The sequence below is a fragment of the Dryobates pubescens genome, chromosome 22 (genome assembly GCF_014839835.1).
Source record: "Dryobates pubescens isolate bDryPub1 chromosome 22, bDryPub1.pri, whole genome shotgun sequence".
Taxonomy (NCBI): domain Eukaryota; kingdom Metazoa; phylum Chordata; class Aves; order Piciformes; family Picidae; genus Dryobates; species Dryobates pubescens.
This window is the reverse complement of record NC_071633.1, coordinates 19,480,336-19,495,029: the sequence shown is the minus strand read 5'-3', so window position 1 is coordinate 19,495,029 and position 14,694 is coordinate 19,480,336. Positions and strand designations below refer to the sequence as shown.

The window sequence follows — 14,694 nt, the reverse complement described above, 5'->3', positions numbered from 1 at the left end:
CTGGGCAAGCTCTGCTCCCACAGAAGGCAACCTTCCTCCAGGGTGTGACGAAGTGGCTCTGGGCAAGGTGGGGTGGAGCCGGCGAGGCGCAGGGGGCTGGGGCCGAAGGACCTCGGTGCTGTGCCGCGACTGCTTCTGGAGCTCCTGCTGTGCACAGCTGCAGTCCCAGGTGCTTGGCTGGCAGCTGTCTGCGGACGCAGGGCCTTTTGGGGGCCATTCCTGTCCTCACAAGGTAGGGGAGCACAGAGCCCCTACCAGCTCTGCAGGCAGAACTGAGGCAGGATCCTGCCCTCCCCACTGTGCAGGCAGCAGATGGCACACGAGCCGCTGTGCAGGGTGATGGTGAGGGGTGGTATCGCCCACAACCTTCTGTCCTAGGCCATAGCACCCCATGGAGCCACCCTGCTCAATTCACCTTGCCACGATACTGAGGGGGGCAGCTGCCACTGCCACCACCCTTCCTCAGGCAGAGACTTTAATTAAAAGGTGATTAAAAAAGAGCTGTCCTGTCCCGATGTGCCGGGGGGGGGGGTTGGTATAAAAGGCTGTGGCCAGCGGTGCCTTTGTCCCCTGGTCCCAGCTGCCTGCACGCCGCAGGTGGGGGCTGTGAGTGTCCTCTCTGCCTGGGGGGGAAACAGGCCAGCCCGAGCCCCCCACCGAGTGCTGCAGGAGGGGTCAGCCCCTCCTACGTTAGCCCAGGTCAGTCCTGTTGGCAGGAGGCTCCCTGGGGTAGCACTGGTACAGCCTCACCGCAAGCTGCTGCTGCTGCTGGCCTGGGAGCTGCCTACCCCTGGGTGCTCTGGGCTGTGCCGGTTCTGTGGAGGAAGGACAAACCCATGAGCCCCCAGGGAACAGCTGGCACCAAGCAGTGCTGCTGCCCAGGTCGAGCTCACTGCTAGGCAGCCCCCAGGGTGGGCACAGGCTGGGAAACAGGCTCTGCCTCTCCCCACTCACCTTCTTTTTCTTTTTCTCTTTCTTCTTCCTCTTCCTTTCTGGATCCTCCTCTTTTTTCTTCTTTTTCTTCTTGTGGTCGGAGTCTGAGGGGGTTTCTGGGGGAGTAAGAGCACTGGGTGAGCTGGGAACCCCCTGGGGCTGAAGGGAACAGGGTTAGGCTGGGGCAGTGAGGCACAGCAACCTGGGGGAACGGGATCCTGGGTTCGGCTCTGCTTGTGCTTGTGCTTGTTCTTCTTCTTGGGCGGCTGGATGTGCATCAGCCGGCACTGCTCAGGCAGCTGGGGAGAGATGAGGCTGGTCAGGCCATGTCAGGCACCTCTGGCCTGAGTGGCTGCCCCCAGCCCTCGGCCCCACGCTCACCGGGCCGGCGTGGAGGCGGAAGCCGGTCAGCATGGTGCCCGTAAGAGGGGTAAAGGAGCTGCTGCAGATGGGGGGCTTCTCGATGAGGGAGCGCAGGCTGCTGTTGTCGTGGGAGCCGGGCAGGTCGATCATGCCAGGCAGGTCGGGCAGGAAGTTGCTTAGCTTCTCCTTCACCTTCTTGCCGCAGAACTTGTTGTAGGCATGCTCCAGGTTGTAGTGCGTGATCAGGTTGGTGCTGCCCGTCAGCTCCGTGGTGCCTGCGCAGCCGCCGCCGCGGGGCGGGGAAGGTGTGCAACTGCCGCCCCGTCGAGTCCCCAGCCCCGGGACCTCCCCGCTCCCCCAGCAAGGATTTCCGGCGCCGCGTCCCTCCCCGCCCCAGCTCCGGGGACCCCCAAGCCTGGCTCCTCACCCCAGCCCGGGCACCGGGACCCACCAGCCCCGCTCCTTCCCAACTTCCCAGCCCGGTTCCCCCCCTCCCAAGGCCTCGTTTCCCCACTGGACACAGCTGCTTGGCCTCTCCCCCCGCACGCTCATTGGCCTGCCGCACCGTCAGTTCGCGTCTCACCGCCCACCGCCCTCTCCCCTCACTGGCCCGCCGCACTGCCAGTTAAGTCTGCGCCCTCTTTCCGCCGCGCCGATTGGATAAGAGCTGCGCCCGCCTCCCGCCCGGCGGCCCCGCCCGCACCTGGTAACTCCCGCAGCAGGTAGAAGGGGCCAGCGGCGGCCTTGCGAGTCGCGTCCTCGCCCGGTGGCGGCGCGGCGGCGGCGGGGGGAGGCGCAGCCCCGGTGCCCGGCGCCTTGGCAGGCCCGAAGCCCAGGGCGGCGGCCGCGGCAGCAGGCGGCGGCTCGGCCCCGCCGAACAGCGCCGAGAAGTTCTCCATCTTCCCGGCGTGCCCCGCGCGAGGCCGCCCAGCCAAGATTGGCCGAGCACACTCAGGCCCCGCCCCCCTCCCCGTTGCTCCGGGAGACTGGGTCCCAGCCTTTTGATTGGCTGTTCCTCTCTTGCTTTTTACTGGCCCGCCGCGGCACGCGGAGCGGGTGATAACGCGGCTCGCTATTGGCTCAGAGCGTGGAGGCGTCTCCTCCCGCGGACGAGCAGCTGGGCGGGCCAATAGGTGGCGAGCGGCTGTACGGCAGCTGTACGGCAGCGGTGAAGATGGCGGTACTGGCGCCGGTGCTGGCGCTGCTCTACTCGGTGCCGGGGCTGTGCCGCTGGCTGGCGCGGCCCTACTACCCGCTCTCCGCCCTGCTCGCCACCGCCTTTCTGCTCGTCCGCAAGGTCCCGCCGCTTTGCCAAGGGCTGCCCTCGCAGCGGGAAGACGGCAATCCCTGCGACTTCGATTGGGTGAGGCGGCACGGCCTGACGCTTTCCCGGGCCTGCCCCCGCACCCCCTGCACCTAGCCCCGACCTGCCGCTGCTCCGTACCTGTCCTTGCACCCCTGGGCCTGCACCCCCCAGGCTGGGCTTCTCTCCTACCCACACAGCCTACTAGGCCTGGCCCCTGGGTCTGCACCCCTTTCCCAATGCCTGCGCCTCCGGGCTTGGCCCTCCTCTGGTCCCACATCCCCGACCCATCTGAAAGGGAAGGATAGTCGCCGGCGTTGCTTTGCCGGTGCTCTGTTGCTAAGGGGCTCCTAAGGCATCGCAAAAATGGGAGGCCATGCCCATCCTTGTCCTCTGCTCAGGATTCGGGAGGGAAAGGAGCTCCGGGAGACAGGGAACTGGCAGGGACCTGGGGCCGGCGGAGCCTGGCAGGGCAGGACCAGGCTGAGCCAGGAGCAGCCTGATTACAAGAGGGTGATGCGGCTGTAGCCAGCACTGGTGGCCACTCTCAGGTTCTGCACCCGGCAGCACTGGACAGCTGCTGTGTCCCAGGGGTACCTCCTACTCACACTGTTTCTCCTGTCCCAGCGGGAGGTGGAGATCCTCATGTTTCTCAGCGCCATTGTGATGATGAAGAACCGACGCTCCAGTGAGTTGGGGCCCGTGGGCTGGGGTGGGTGCGTGGAGCTGCTGGGAGGGTGTCCACCAAGGAGCTGGATGGGTTGGGACCTGAAGGACCAGATCTGTCATTCCCTCAGGATCCCCCCTGGTCTCCTGGGAGGATGTGGTCCCATCTCCTACCCCTCTTTCCCTTCCCCAGTCACTGTGGAGCAGCACATTGGGAACATCTTCATGTTCAGCAAAGTGGCAAACGCCATCCTCTTCTTCCGCCTCGACATCCGCATGGGCCTGCTCTACCTCACGCTCTGCATAGGTGAGACCTGCTGAATGGAACCTACCACACCAGAGGCAGCAGCAGTGCCCCCTCAGCACAGCTGGGCTCCCCCTCAGTACTCATGGGCACTATTTGTTGTCCACACCATGGGGATGACCTGTGGCCTTCATTGCCTGAGGCGGCCACAGGCGTCAGGGATGTCTGTGGGCCTGGGAGGGGGCAATGGTGGGAAAGGATGGACTCAGGATGTGTCTTGAGAGAGGAGTGTGCCTACCCCAGGGCTTGCCATGCCTTGGTTCCCCAAGCAGCTCTGGGGAAGGAGGAATATTGTCCCAAATCCAGCCTGGGCCTTCCTGGGGCAGCAGGGACTTAGGGGCACTGTTGTTGCAGTGTTCCTGATGACCTGCAAGCCCCCTCTCTACATGGGCCCGGAGTACATCAAGTATTTCAGTGACAAGACCATAGACGTAAGTATCCCCTTCCTGGGGAGGCTGGGGGGCTGTCTGCTGTCCTCTGCTGACCCTGGAGCCCTGTGCAGGAGGAGCTGGAGCGGGACAAGCGGGTGACCTGGATCGTCGAGTTCTTTGCCAACTGGTCCAGCGAGTGCCAGTCTTTTGCCCCCATCTTTGCCGACCTCTCTCTCAAGTGAGTGGTGCTGAACGGGGCCCTCGGGGAGGTGCAGGGCTGGGGCTCAGGCCAGCCCTTGGCTCATGTGTGGCACTCACAGCCTGTCCCCCTCCTCCCCAGGTATAACTGCCCAGGGCTGCACTTCGGGAAGGTGGATGTCGGCCGCTACACGGACGTCAGCACCAGGTCTGGGAGCGGGCAGCCTGGGCTGCGCAGCGGGCTCCATGCTGGGTCCCTGGGACCCCCAGCTCTACTCCTGCTGCCTGTGGGCTCACCACTGGCCTCTCCCTTACCTCCCACAGGTACAAAGTCAGCACCTCACCCCTCACCAAGCAGCTGCCCACCCTTATCCTGTTCCAGGGTGGGACAGAGATCATGCGCCGGCCGCAGATCGACAAGAAGGGCCGGGCTGTGTCCTGGACTTTCTCTGAGGTGAGTGGGATGTTCCAGCCCCCTGCCTCCCTGCCTCTGGGACGGGGGGAGGTCCCTGGAGTGCCAGTGTTGCCTCTCGGCCACAGGAGAACGTCATTCGGGAGTTCAACCTCAATGAGCTCTACCAGAAGGCCAAGAAGCAGTCAAAGCCACGGGAGGAGGGACCGGAGGAGGCCACTGGGGCACGGGCAGCAACCGGGCAGGCCGCAGGGGAGACCAAGAAGGACCAGTAGAATGTGCCCTGTGCCATCACGCATCACCACGTCGCCGTCATCCCGGTGGCACTGGCCCTGTGGGGCCTGCCCTCTGCCCTGGCCAGGCCTTGGGCTGCTCCTGCTAGGGAAAGCCCTGGCTGCGCCCCTGGCAAGCAGGCAGAACGCCGGTGCGAGCAGGGCCGTAGGACAGCCGCGCCCTTGGTTAACGCTCATCCTCATCGCTGACAATAAAGGCACCGTGTCCGTGTCCGTGACCGTGTCCGTGTCCGTGACCGTGTCCGTGTCCGTGTCCGTGCGCTGTCCGGGGCGGGGCCTGGGGGGTGGGCGGATCGCCGCCTAGAGGCCGCATTGCCATTGGCTGGTGCTACGGCGCGGGCCGCGGGCGGGGCGGAGCCGCGGACGGAACCACTGAGCCAGCTCGGGGGGGGGGGGGTGGGGGGGTGTCTGCCGCTGGGGCCCGGCGGTCCCCCCACGGCTGGTCCGGAAGGGTGGGGGGGAAGAGGGGGTCCCAAGGCGGAGAAGAGGACGACGGCCGAATCCCTCGGCCCGGGAGCTCCGCTTCGCCGCTCACCCCCTCTCCATTCCGACACCTACCCCCCGCGGGCCGGCCGAGTGGCGGAGCCCGGCGCGGTGCCCCTCGGTCCTGGCACGTGGTCGGCGAGGCAGGTAGGAGGCGGCGCGGCCGTCCCGGGCTCCGTACCCCCAGGAGCGGGCTCCGGGTCCCCATCCTGCCTGTACCGGCCATTGCTTCTGCCCTTGCACTTTCCGTGCCGCGGCGTCCCCGGACCCATTTTCCCCAGAAGGGGATTCCTGGGGACCCCATCCCTGCCGGCCTGGCAGCGTCCAGCGCGGACCCCTCTTTTCCTCCCCCTAGTGAATCCCCGGGGACTCGCCCTTCTTGACTCTCCCTACAGCGGGATCCTTACGAGACCCCTCTTTTACTCCATCCACAGCCGGACCCGGGTCGCCCCCTCGGTGTTCCCGAGCTCCACGTTCCCGGCGGACTTTACCTGCCGGCCCAGGATGCCTCCCCGCGGGAGAAAGCGCGGGGCCCAGCAGCCGCCGGCCGTCGAGGCGTCGGAGCAGGCGACTGCCCCGCAGAAGCGGGCTCGTCCCCAGGGCGAGAGCAGTCCGGGGGACACCGGCCCCCGCATTGTCATCGAGCACTGGTGAGCCGGGGCGGGTGCTGAAGGGGGGGGGGGTTCCTTGGCGTGCCCCCCGAGTACTGACTTCCCTCCCCGCGTCTCTCCAGTAAGAGCTGACGGGTGTACGGGCGGAACGCGGCGGCGGTGAGCGAGGCCCTGCGAGGAGCTGTGGCTCACCTCCCCGTGGAGATCAACCCCCAGCAGCCACGCAGGAACAGCTTCGAGGTGTCCTTGGTGAAGGAGGACGGCAGCAGTAAGTGCTGGGACCACCAGGGAGGAAGGGGGAAGCTCCCTGGCCCCCTTGACCCATCTCCCTTTTGTTCTTCCCAGCCGTGGAGCTGTGGAGTGGCATTGGGAAGGGTCCCCCCCGTAAACTGAAGTTCCCTCAGCCGGAGGCCGTGGTGGAAGCCCTGAAGAACAGCTTGGCATAGAGGGGGCAGCCAGGTAAACAGGGGCAGGGTGAGGACAGGGTCAGGGAGGGGGACTGGGGCCACACACCAACTGCCCGTTCTTCGCAGCCAGGGCTGTCACCCGTGGCACGAGCGTCTATGAAGAGATGAGATGAAGTGGGGGGCACCTGCCAGCCCCAGTCCCGTCTCTGATGCTGTAGCTCCACCACGAGCAGCCACCGCTGGACCCCCCTGGCTCCCCTTCATCCCCCCTGCCATTCCCCAATAAAGTTCAGCAGCCCCACAGCACAGCTCCAGCCCTTTATTTTGATGTCACAGGGTGAGGGTAGCCCTTCCTGCGGTGCCCCAGTCATGGGGAAAGAGCTGATCCCCCTAGGTGAGGATATCCACCTCCTCATCTGACTCGGAGGAGGGGCAGGGCCAGACACAGACAGTGCCAGGGGGCAGGCACGGCTCCACCGTCCCCACATCCACCTCCTCTTCCTTGGGGTCTGCCGGGGGCACCACCTGCCCACAGCCCTGCTTCCTCGAGGCTGCCTGGGGGCTCTGCCGGCGTGAGTGGCGCCTGCTCGCTTGCCCCAATGCTCCTGCATCCAGGGGTCGCTCCGCTTCTGTCCCCTCCCCTCTGGGGACCGCCGCAGCGGCGGGCGGCTGCCTGTCCCGCACCACCTCCCAGCAGCCCCTGCTCTCCACCTTCCGCAGCTTCACCCGCCCCACCGGGCTGGGCTGCGCGCCCCCTGGAAAGCCTGACTGCCCCTGCGGGGACCCGCCGGTGCTCCCGGGGCGGCTAGCGCGCCCCCCGCGCTCAGCCCTGTCGTCTGCCGCCGCTGGGGAGCCGTTCGGCGCCGGGCCCAGGCAGGAGCGATTGAGCTGCCGCGAGGGTCCCAGCCTCACCAGCCGCCCCGCCTGGAGCTGCAGCGATTCGAGCTCGGTAACGCGGAGCAGGCGGGCAGCTGCTAGCACCTCCTGCACCTCGTCCTGCGTGGCCTCCAGCTCGGCGGTGTAGAGGAAGCGCACCAGCGTGCGCAGCACCCCGATCTTCAGCCCTCCCAGCTCCAGCACCACTCTCTTTCCCCGGGGGGGCAGCTCCTGGTGCAGCTGCTCCCTGAAAAAGGGGCTGCAGACGGAGAGGACGCAGCAGTGGGCCACCACCGTCCCGCCTGCGAAGCAACAGCGGCTGTCACCGCTCTGAAACCTGCCCTGGCCCTCTCCTGGGGGTGGCAGGGACCCGGCCCGAGCCCTGCTGCTGCTGCTCACCTTCAGCCTGGAGGACGGCGTCGCAGAAGACATCGGCTCGCTGCTGCTGCTGGTGGAGGTGCTGGAAGGCCGCGCGGAGCAGGCGAGTGCTGCGGTAGAGCAGCCGCCGGGCGCCCGCCGGAGAACCCATGGCCAGCCTGCAAGACAGCGCAGCGCTGGGGGCCGGCCGAGTGGTCTGGGGCTACGGTGCGGCGACAGCCGGGAGCCGGGCTGCGGACGCGTTCTGCATCGCCTGTACAGCGCCGTGCAAAGCCCCCGGGCCGGGGCCCCGGTACGATGCAAAGGGCCGCGCGTGGCTGCCAAGCCCCGGGGCTCCGCTTGGCCACCAGAGGGCGCCAGCCACGACTATTTCGCCACGAAAACAATCGGGTTCGGGTCTGCCGCCCGCACCTCACGTGCCCTGGTCCGGCCTTCGCCCACCTTCCCCCCCGCCCCGGCTGGCAGTCCCGGGCCCGCCGCGTACTTGCCGAGGGGGAAGAGACGGCTGGCAAAGTGCTGGAACCGAGGGGAGAACGGGAGCCGGGAAGCGGGGACCGGCACCACGCGAGCGCTTCGCGCCCACCGCCCAGCATGGCCCAGCGCCTCGCTCCGCCCAGCGGCAGCCTCCACATTGGTTCGCTTCGCAGCCAATCATAACCTGTCGACCAATGGAGACGCGGTAGGGGCTATGGCGGGAAGAGCGCGGGGGCGCGGCGCTGGCCGCGTGGGGCGGGCTGGCGGGGGAGGGACCTCTGCAGGGACAGATCCCTGCCCCGGAGCCGCTTCCCGGCCGAGCTCTTTCCCGACAGAGTCTTTCCGCCGAGCCCAGCCCCTCTGCCGAGCTCAGCTCCCTCCTCCTCCGCCGCTCCCTCGGCTGTGGCGCCCGCCCCTTCCTTCTGCCCCCTCGGGCGGCTGTGCCCCTGCGCAGGCTGGGATCGGAGCGCAGGCTGGGATCGGAGCGCAGCCTGCTGCAGGTTGCGCTCGTCCAAAGGCGGCGCCCGGGCCTTGGTTGCGCAGAGGGGACAGGCTGCGGGACCCTTCCATCCCTGAATCCCACCGCCCCCGCGGGGCAGGGCATGAGGAGCAGCAGGGGTCTGCCCCGGCTTTCGCCTCCACTGATCAGAGCTGTCCCGTGGGCAGCGAGCTCGGTGTGCTCCGGTCGCCGCCGCGGTGCCACCTGAATGCTCCCGCTAGATAGCGGAGGGTGCTGCCTGCAGGGCAGCCCCTCCTGGCAGGGTGGCACGGGGGTTCGCTCTTGCAGAGCCCTGTATCAGGCCTCGTTAAGGATTTTCAGACTCTCTCGTGGCCTCGTGCATGAAAACCTCTTATTTCTGTGGCCTCTCAGGAGGAGTGGGGCATGCCCACGGGCAGCGAGGTCCTGCAGGGGAGGATGGGGTGGTGAGTGCGTTGGGAGCCCTCTTTCATGCAAACGACGCTGCCTACTTGGTCTGAAAGTATTTTGTCGTTCCATAAAGCATCTATTGTAACAAACATCTGCGTCAGTCACTCCACACACAGGAACAACAGCTCTAATGATCCCGGCCCGACTGCCCGGAGACGTTTGCTGCTCTCACAAACAACCAAAGTGGGTGGAAGCTTCAAGAGCTGTGGAAGAATAGGAATCTGCATGGCTGCATAGATTTTTCAACCTGCAGAGTTTTCAGATGTGGGATCATCCCCTGATGGTTTCTTTTTACATGGCTTTGCAGATGGATTTTCATCTGGCTTGACACAGGAGGGTGGTTTGTTGGCTCCCTCCCTACCCTCCTCCTCTGTTTTTGCTGTGTGCAAAATGAACACAAGAAAGAAAGTGCCTGAGGAGAAGCCTGGGCCAGTGGCTGCTGAGGTTAGTGGCAGTCTTTCCACTGACCTCGGGTGGCTTGGAGCCTGGCCACAAATACTGAGGGATAGAGCAAAACAAGTAATTTTATATCAGAGTGCTATGATATGTTTGTAAAAATAGAAGGGAAATAGGGATGTTTCCTCCCCCACACCTTGCAATCTTTTGGGGTTGCAAGGATTGGAGTTGTCTCTTGGAAAGCCTGGATGCACCAGGAGCAGAGGGACCCAGACACTGTCAGAGGGGTTGGTCTGCCCATGTCCAAGCCTGACCAGCACAGCCTCAGGGCTTTAAACCACCTCCAGCCTGTTGATTGCCTGCAGCCCCCATGCCCCTATCCCAAACCTGGAAAACTCCCCTCGGGAAGCACCTTCAGCTTCAGAGGAGGCCTCTGCAAGCACGCAGCAAAGACATAACTGGCCCTCAGGTGTGGGGAGCCACCTGGACTTATCCACACTGAGAAGGCAGAGCCCCTCAGCTCCAGAAACGTTATGCCTGTGCTGTGCAGAACAGCTCCCATGCATCCACCCTTGCTGTGCAAGCCTCCCTGGCCTGGGGAACATGGCACAGATACTCCCCTGCCCCTGAGTCTGTGCTGGACGGTGGGGTCCCAGAGCCACTTTGTCAGCAAGACACAGCCCTGGCCTGGCAGAGGCGTTGGGCCTTTTATTCTAGGGTGGTTGGAGTGTTTGGGACAAGGAGCCCTTCGCTTTGGGGTGGTCTCAGTGTCTCAGAGAGATGGCAGCACTAATCCCCTCCTCTGCTGCATCCATCCTCAGTAGCTGACAGGCTGCTGCCTCTCCTGCCTGGCCAGCAGCCTTGTCTGTCCCTGAAATTTGCTGCTATACGATCTGGTGATCCCAGCAAATGCTCCCATTGTGGACAGACAAAAGAGGCCTTTCAGAAAAGTCACTTTTTCTAGTACCCAAAGCAAGATAACCTGCACTGGGAAACAAAGCTTTGACACCCTTTTGTCACCTTGACCCCTCTCACCTCTGTTTGCTGCCAGAATGTGCTGGCTAAATGTGTGTGCCCGTGGCTCTTGCTGCCAGGCCAGCAGATTGTGTAGGTGGCTGGAATCTTTTTTGTCCACTTTCAGGCGCTCTGAAGCTGGGTACCTGAGGCACAGCCTGTGCTTCCCTTTGGTGGGGACTCAGGCGCCCGTCCTGGGCACGGCTCCCGGGTGACTCAGCGGATCTGGAATGCTGAGCAGGTTTATCTCCCGGTTGGGCTTCCTGAGGAGGGAAGGTGGCTCGGTCTGGCGGTAGCCCAGATGAGCGCTGGTTATCCAGGCTCCCTCTGCCGTCGGTTGGAAGAGGATCCTCCCCACAGGACAAGCCAGGTCTTCCCAGCATCTCCCGAGCCCCCAGAGCAGCGGATTCCGGGATGGGTTCTCGTCGCGGCTCTCCCTTGCAGCTGTGACTGTTTTCTAGCCATGTCTCTGGGCAGCCTGACCCAGCTGATGACTGCAGAGGGGGTTGGACTGGATGACTTTGGAGGTCCCTTCCAACCCAAACCCGTCTGTGATTCTGTTGCTGTGCTGCAGTGCTGGGGCTGCAGTGGTTCCCTCATTCTTGGGCAGCACCTCATACCTGGCTGCAGCTGCCACAGGAGGGAAGGATGAAGGCAGGGGTCCATGGCTGGGAAGGGACCTGGAGGTGGAGAGAGGAAGAAGAGGAGACTGTGAGTCTCTCAGTGTTAGATCATTGTGGGGCTGGGAGGGAAGAAGATTTCCATGCATGCTGCAGTCACTTCTGTACTTGAGCCAAAGATGCATCAGGAATTTGGCAGTCAAGAGCCCAATGGGATGCAGTGAGGGCAGGCATGGAAGGTTCACAGCTGCCCATCTGCAGGCACAGGAGAGCTCAGGCACAGCTGAAGGCAGGCACCTCACTTTCCTCTGACTGTGCCGAGCATGTGGAGCTGCCCAGTGCTGCTCTGGGAAGGTGTCAGGACGGGCTGTGGACTTGCTTTGTCGCCTGGTGTCTTCAGCTTCAGGCAGCAACCCCAGCTTCCCTCCTCCCCTTTCAGGCTGGCACCCAGCAGAGGAGTTGGTGGCACCCCTCAGTGCCACACTTCCCCTCCCGCAGGGGGAAGACAACAACCTGTGGGGACTCCCATAGGAAAGGGGCTGCGGAAGCACGGAGTTATTCTGGTGCAGAACAATGCAGGCCACCTCTGAGCAGCCTTTGTGGGACCTGGGACGGCAGCCTCCCCTTCCTCTGGCCCTGCACTGCCCGGGAGTGCTGCGCTGCCTGTAAACAAAGTTCGTCCTGCTCTGTTCCGGCCGCGGCTGCATCTTCTGGGCGCCTCATCTGGGTAAGGCATCAGCGGCGCTGCAGGATGAGAGGGGATGTGCAAGGAGTCATCACAAGCAATTACTGCCCCAAGCAGGGCACATTTCCCCACATCTCCCCAGCAAGCAGAGGGACAGACTGCCACGGGAGCTGTATTCAAACACCAGCGTGATCTGCTGCTGGGCACACCGAGCTCAGAGCAGGAGGGGGTTAGCCTGGCCTTCAGAAGGAGGCAGACACTGCTGGGCATTCTGGGGCTGCCAGGGGGTGTCTGAGTCAGAAGCCTGAGCTGACCATGCACTGACAGACCCTGTCCAGCTCCATCCTGCAGCCCTGAGGACAAGAGGCACTTGCCTGGCTTCAAAGAGATCAGACCCAACCCGCAGCCAGCAGAGCTGTTTCATCTGTGGAGAAACTAAAGCCTTTAAAGGCTGCTCAGTTTCTAGGCTGACTGAAACACCGACAAGGCAGCTGTGTACCTGGCTCAGCAGCAGGCTACCCCTGGCCTTCCTGTGCCAGTAGCCACTTGCCTGTTGTCCAGGTTAGGGGCAGCCATCTGCCTCATGTCACACTCTGGGGTGTGCTGTCTGCATCTGCCAGGCTCTTATGCACAGGCAAAGCTTTGGCACTACCACTGCACCCTGCTCCTGGCTGCTCAGCTTCCTCAGGGTGAGGACCAGGTAATTCAGTAGTGCCAGGGGAAGGAGGGGCACCAGAGGCCATGCTTAGAATCTACTAGCATGCTGAACTAAGTTGTGAGCTGAGGTGGAACAGCCCCATCTGGCCGTCCCCCACACTGGCACTCAAGGTTCCATGCTGTTTCCAGCCCTACCTTGCCCAGGGGCAGAGGGTTTGTGTGCTGCACCAGGCCCATGTGTGTGCCCCACCAACAGCCTTTTGGCCAAACAACCTGGTCTGGGGCGCTTATGGGCATATTGTGGTGACTTGTGGTGTGTGGAGGACCAGGGTATCCCCAATGCCTGTTTGTGAGGGAGAGCTGTCCCCTCAGAGGTGTCAGAAATCCTGAGGACAGGTAGCCAAGGACTGTTCTTCCCAGAGACTCTCGCTGCCAAGGTTCCAGGGGACCTTCCTCCTTGTGTGGGCAAAGAGAAGGGGAGAGCAGCTGAGGATTTGTTGTGTTCTGGGAGCAGTTCTCACTGAAGGCACAGGGCTGACTTGCTTGTTTTGGGTGACAGCAAGGATGAAGAGGCAGGGGGAAAAGTTTCCCACTGTGGGGTGGAAAAACCTCTCTTGTCCTTTGGAAGGCCAGAGGCCAGCTCTCCTGTCTCTTTCTATCCAGCAGGCTGGGTGATCCATGCTACAATCAAAGGTCAGGGAGAGTTTGGGGGTCCCACAACTCATCGATCTCCTCCATGTGCCTTTCACATGCACTGAATCCCTTTCTCCCTCTTGCGCCACCCTTATTAGCAAACCCCACCCTGGCGGGGGATTGCCTCCTCCAGACACTTGCAGGCTGCTATCACATTTCCCCCACCCCCTCTGTGTCTCGTGAAGCAATGCATATTTACCCCAAGAATCACCTGTCCCCACCCAAAACCTCCCTCACCCCTTTTCCTTTGGTCATTGCCTCATTAACCGTCTGGCAATCGGGAGCAGGTGGGGCTCTCCCCAGTGCCTGAATCCTGCCAGCCCAGGGCCAGAGACCAGCAGAAAACTGTCACCTTCAGGGGATCTGGATGTGCACCCTCCCAGGTGAAGTGGTGGAACAGGGGGAGGAGCAGGCTGGGCATCACCTCCTCATGTACCCAGGGTAAAATAGATCCTCCACCACCAATGTCCAGGTGCTGGAGCGCTGGCAGCAGCTTCATGCCCAAGCTCTGCTCCCAGAGCTATGGAGGGGCAGCAGCAGGGCCTGGGAGGTGACACTGCTCCCCCATGCTGGTTACAATTCTCTGTCTGGATTCGTTGCAATTATTAAACCTCACGTTTAAATTCCTTGCCTGAGGTCTCTGTACCCTCCAGGTGCCCCTCTGCTGTTTTTCCCTGCCAGCTTGATTTGGTTCTTTGGAAGCCAGGCAGAGCAGGATGGCTGTGGCTGGGCGGTGCTGCTGTTCCCTTTCCAGCCTGCTGCAAAAGACATCCTTAGCACAGCCCTGAGCCACCACACCTTACCACCCCATTCCACCCCTGGATCCTCTTATCTGGCTTTCATGGGGCTCTGCCAGCCTTCCCTGTACTGGCAGTCCTTTGCCTGTCCATGTGGCACTGTCTCCCTAAATTTGCCACAGTCACTCACTGGGACCTTTAGGCCCCTTCCCCTAGATCGGTTGGCAGTGTTTCCATCCCGAGGTACTGGCTGTGTCCCCCATCTGCAGTCCCAGGTGAAGGAACCTGTGGAACACGCTGGCATGTGCAACGGGGCAGAACCCACCCGGGATGAATTCCCAGCAAATGCTCCAAGCCAGGATGGAAGGCTGGTAGTGCTTCCCTCGGGCCATAGATCTAAGTGGAAAAGGCGACCTCTCTGAGGGGCTGCAGCCTGGATGGGGTCAAACGTGTCACCCTATTCCGGCAGGACAGGCCAGGGAGGGGGTTTTGCTCCGGAGGGACTGAGAGGGGCTGGGCAGTCACTGGAGAGACCTCTTGTCCCACCACCCCCAGCAGCAGACCTGCAGATCATCCTTCTCGGGGCAGCGATCCCGGGGCAGATCCTGTTCTGGAGTAGGACCCTCCTCAAAGGGAGACCCCAGCTCGGGGAACGCGGAGCGCCGGGCAGCGCCGCCGGGGCAGACCCCCCGAGCCAGCCCCGCGCTGCCTCCTCTCGCCTCCTCCAGCCGCGGGCGCCAACGGCGAGCCGGGCGCCGCCGAGCTCCGCCTGCCATTGGCCGGGGCGCGCTGACGCTGGGGGCGGAGCCCCGCCTGGCCCCGCCCCACCGGCGCAACTTCCATTTTAGGTGCGGGAGCGGCGCGGGGCGCACGGCGCGGCCAGGCCCGGCCC

The 14,694-nt window shown here is 63.6% G+C and overlaps 4 protein-coding genes across 4 annotated transcripts; 2 read left to right on the top strand and 2 right to left on the bottom strand.

Annotated features, from left to right (window-relative positions):
* Positions 1 to 96: 96 nt before the first annotated feature.
* On the bottom strand, positions 97 to 2,212 carry MED19 (mediator complex subunit 19). The gene is made up of 5 exons (XM_054171763.1): positions 2,000 to 2,212; positions 1,315 to 1,571; positions 1,136 to 1,232; positions 955 to 1,049; positions 97 to 815 (listed from the first exon to the last, which is right to left on the bottom strand). The coding sequence occupies exons 1-5, from the start codon at positions 2,193 to 2,195 to the stop codon at positions 747 to 749; spliced, it is 714 nt and encodes a 237-aa protein (XP_054027738.1). The 5' UTR covers positions 2,196 to 2,212; the 3' UTR covers positions 97 to 746.
* A 222-nt stretch (positions 2,213 to 2,434) lies between these two features.
* On the top strand, positions 2,435 to 5,056 carry TMX2 (thioredoxin related transmembrane protein 2). The gene is made up of 8 exons (XM_009897437.2): positions 2,435 to 2,659; positions 3,227 to 3,287; positions 3,459 to 3,572; positions 3,924 to 4,000; positions 4,072 to 4,178; positions 4,281 to 4,346; positions 4,463 to 4,592; positions 4,679 to 5,056. The coding sequence occupies exons 1-8, from the start codon at positions 2,471 to 2,473 to the stop codon at positions 4,823 to 4,825; spliced, it is 891 nt and encodes a 296-aa protein (XP_009895739.2). The 5' UTR covers positions 2,435 to 2,470; the 3' UTR covers positions 4,826 to 5,056.
* Positions 5,057 to 5,537: 481 nt separating this feature from the next.
* On the top strand, positions 5,538 to 6,663 carry SELENOH (selenoprotein H). Its single transcript, XM_009897482.2, has 4 exons — positions 5,538 to 5,976; positions 6,060 to 6,205; positions 6,283 to 6,396; positions 6,471 to 6,663. The coding sequence occupies exons 1-3, from the start codon at positions 5,831 to 5,833 to the stop codon at positions 6,381 to 6,383; spliced, it is 393 nt and encodes a 130-aa protein (XP_009895784.2). The 5' UTR covers positions 5,538 to 5,830; the 3' UTR covers positions 6,384 to 6,396; positions 6,471 to 6,663.
* Positions 6,664 to 6,734: 71 nt separating this feature from the next.
* Positions 6,735 to 7,749, bottom strand: BTBD18 (BTB domain containing 18). Its single transcript, XM_054171709.1, has 2 exons — positions 7,620 to 7,749; positions 6,735 to 7,522 (listed from the first exon to the last, which is right to left on the bottom strand). The coding sequence occupies exons 1-2, from the start codon at positions 7,747 to 7,749 to the stop codon at positions 6,735 to 6,737; spliced, it is 918 nt and encodes a 305-aa protein (XP_054027684.1).
* Positions 7,750 to 14,694: the final 6,945 nt, after the last annotated feature.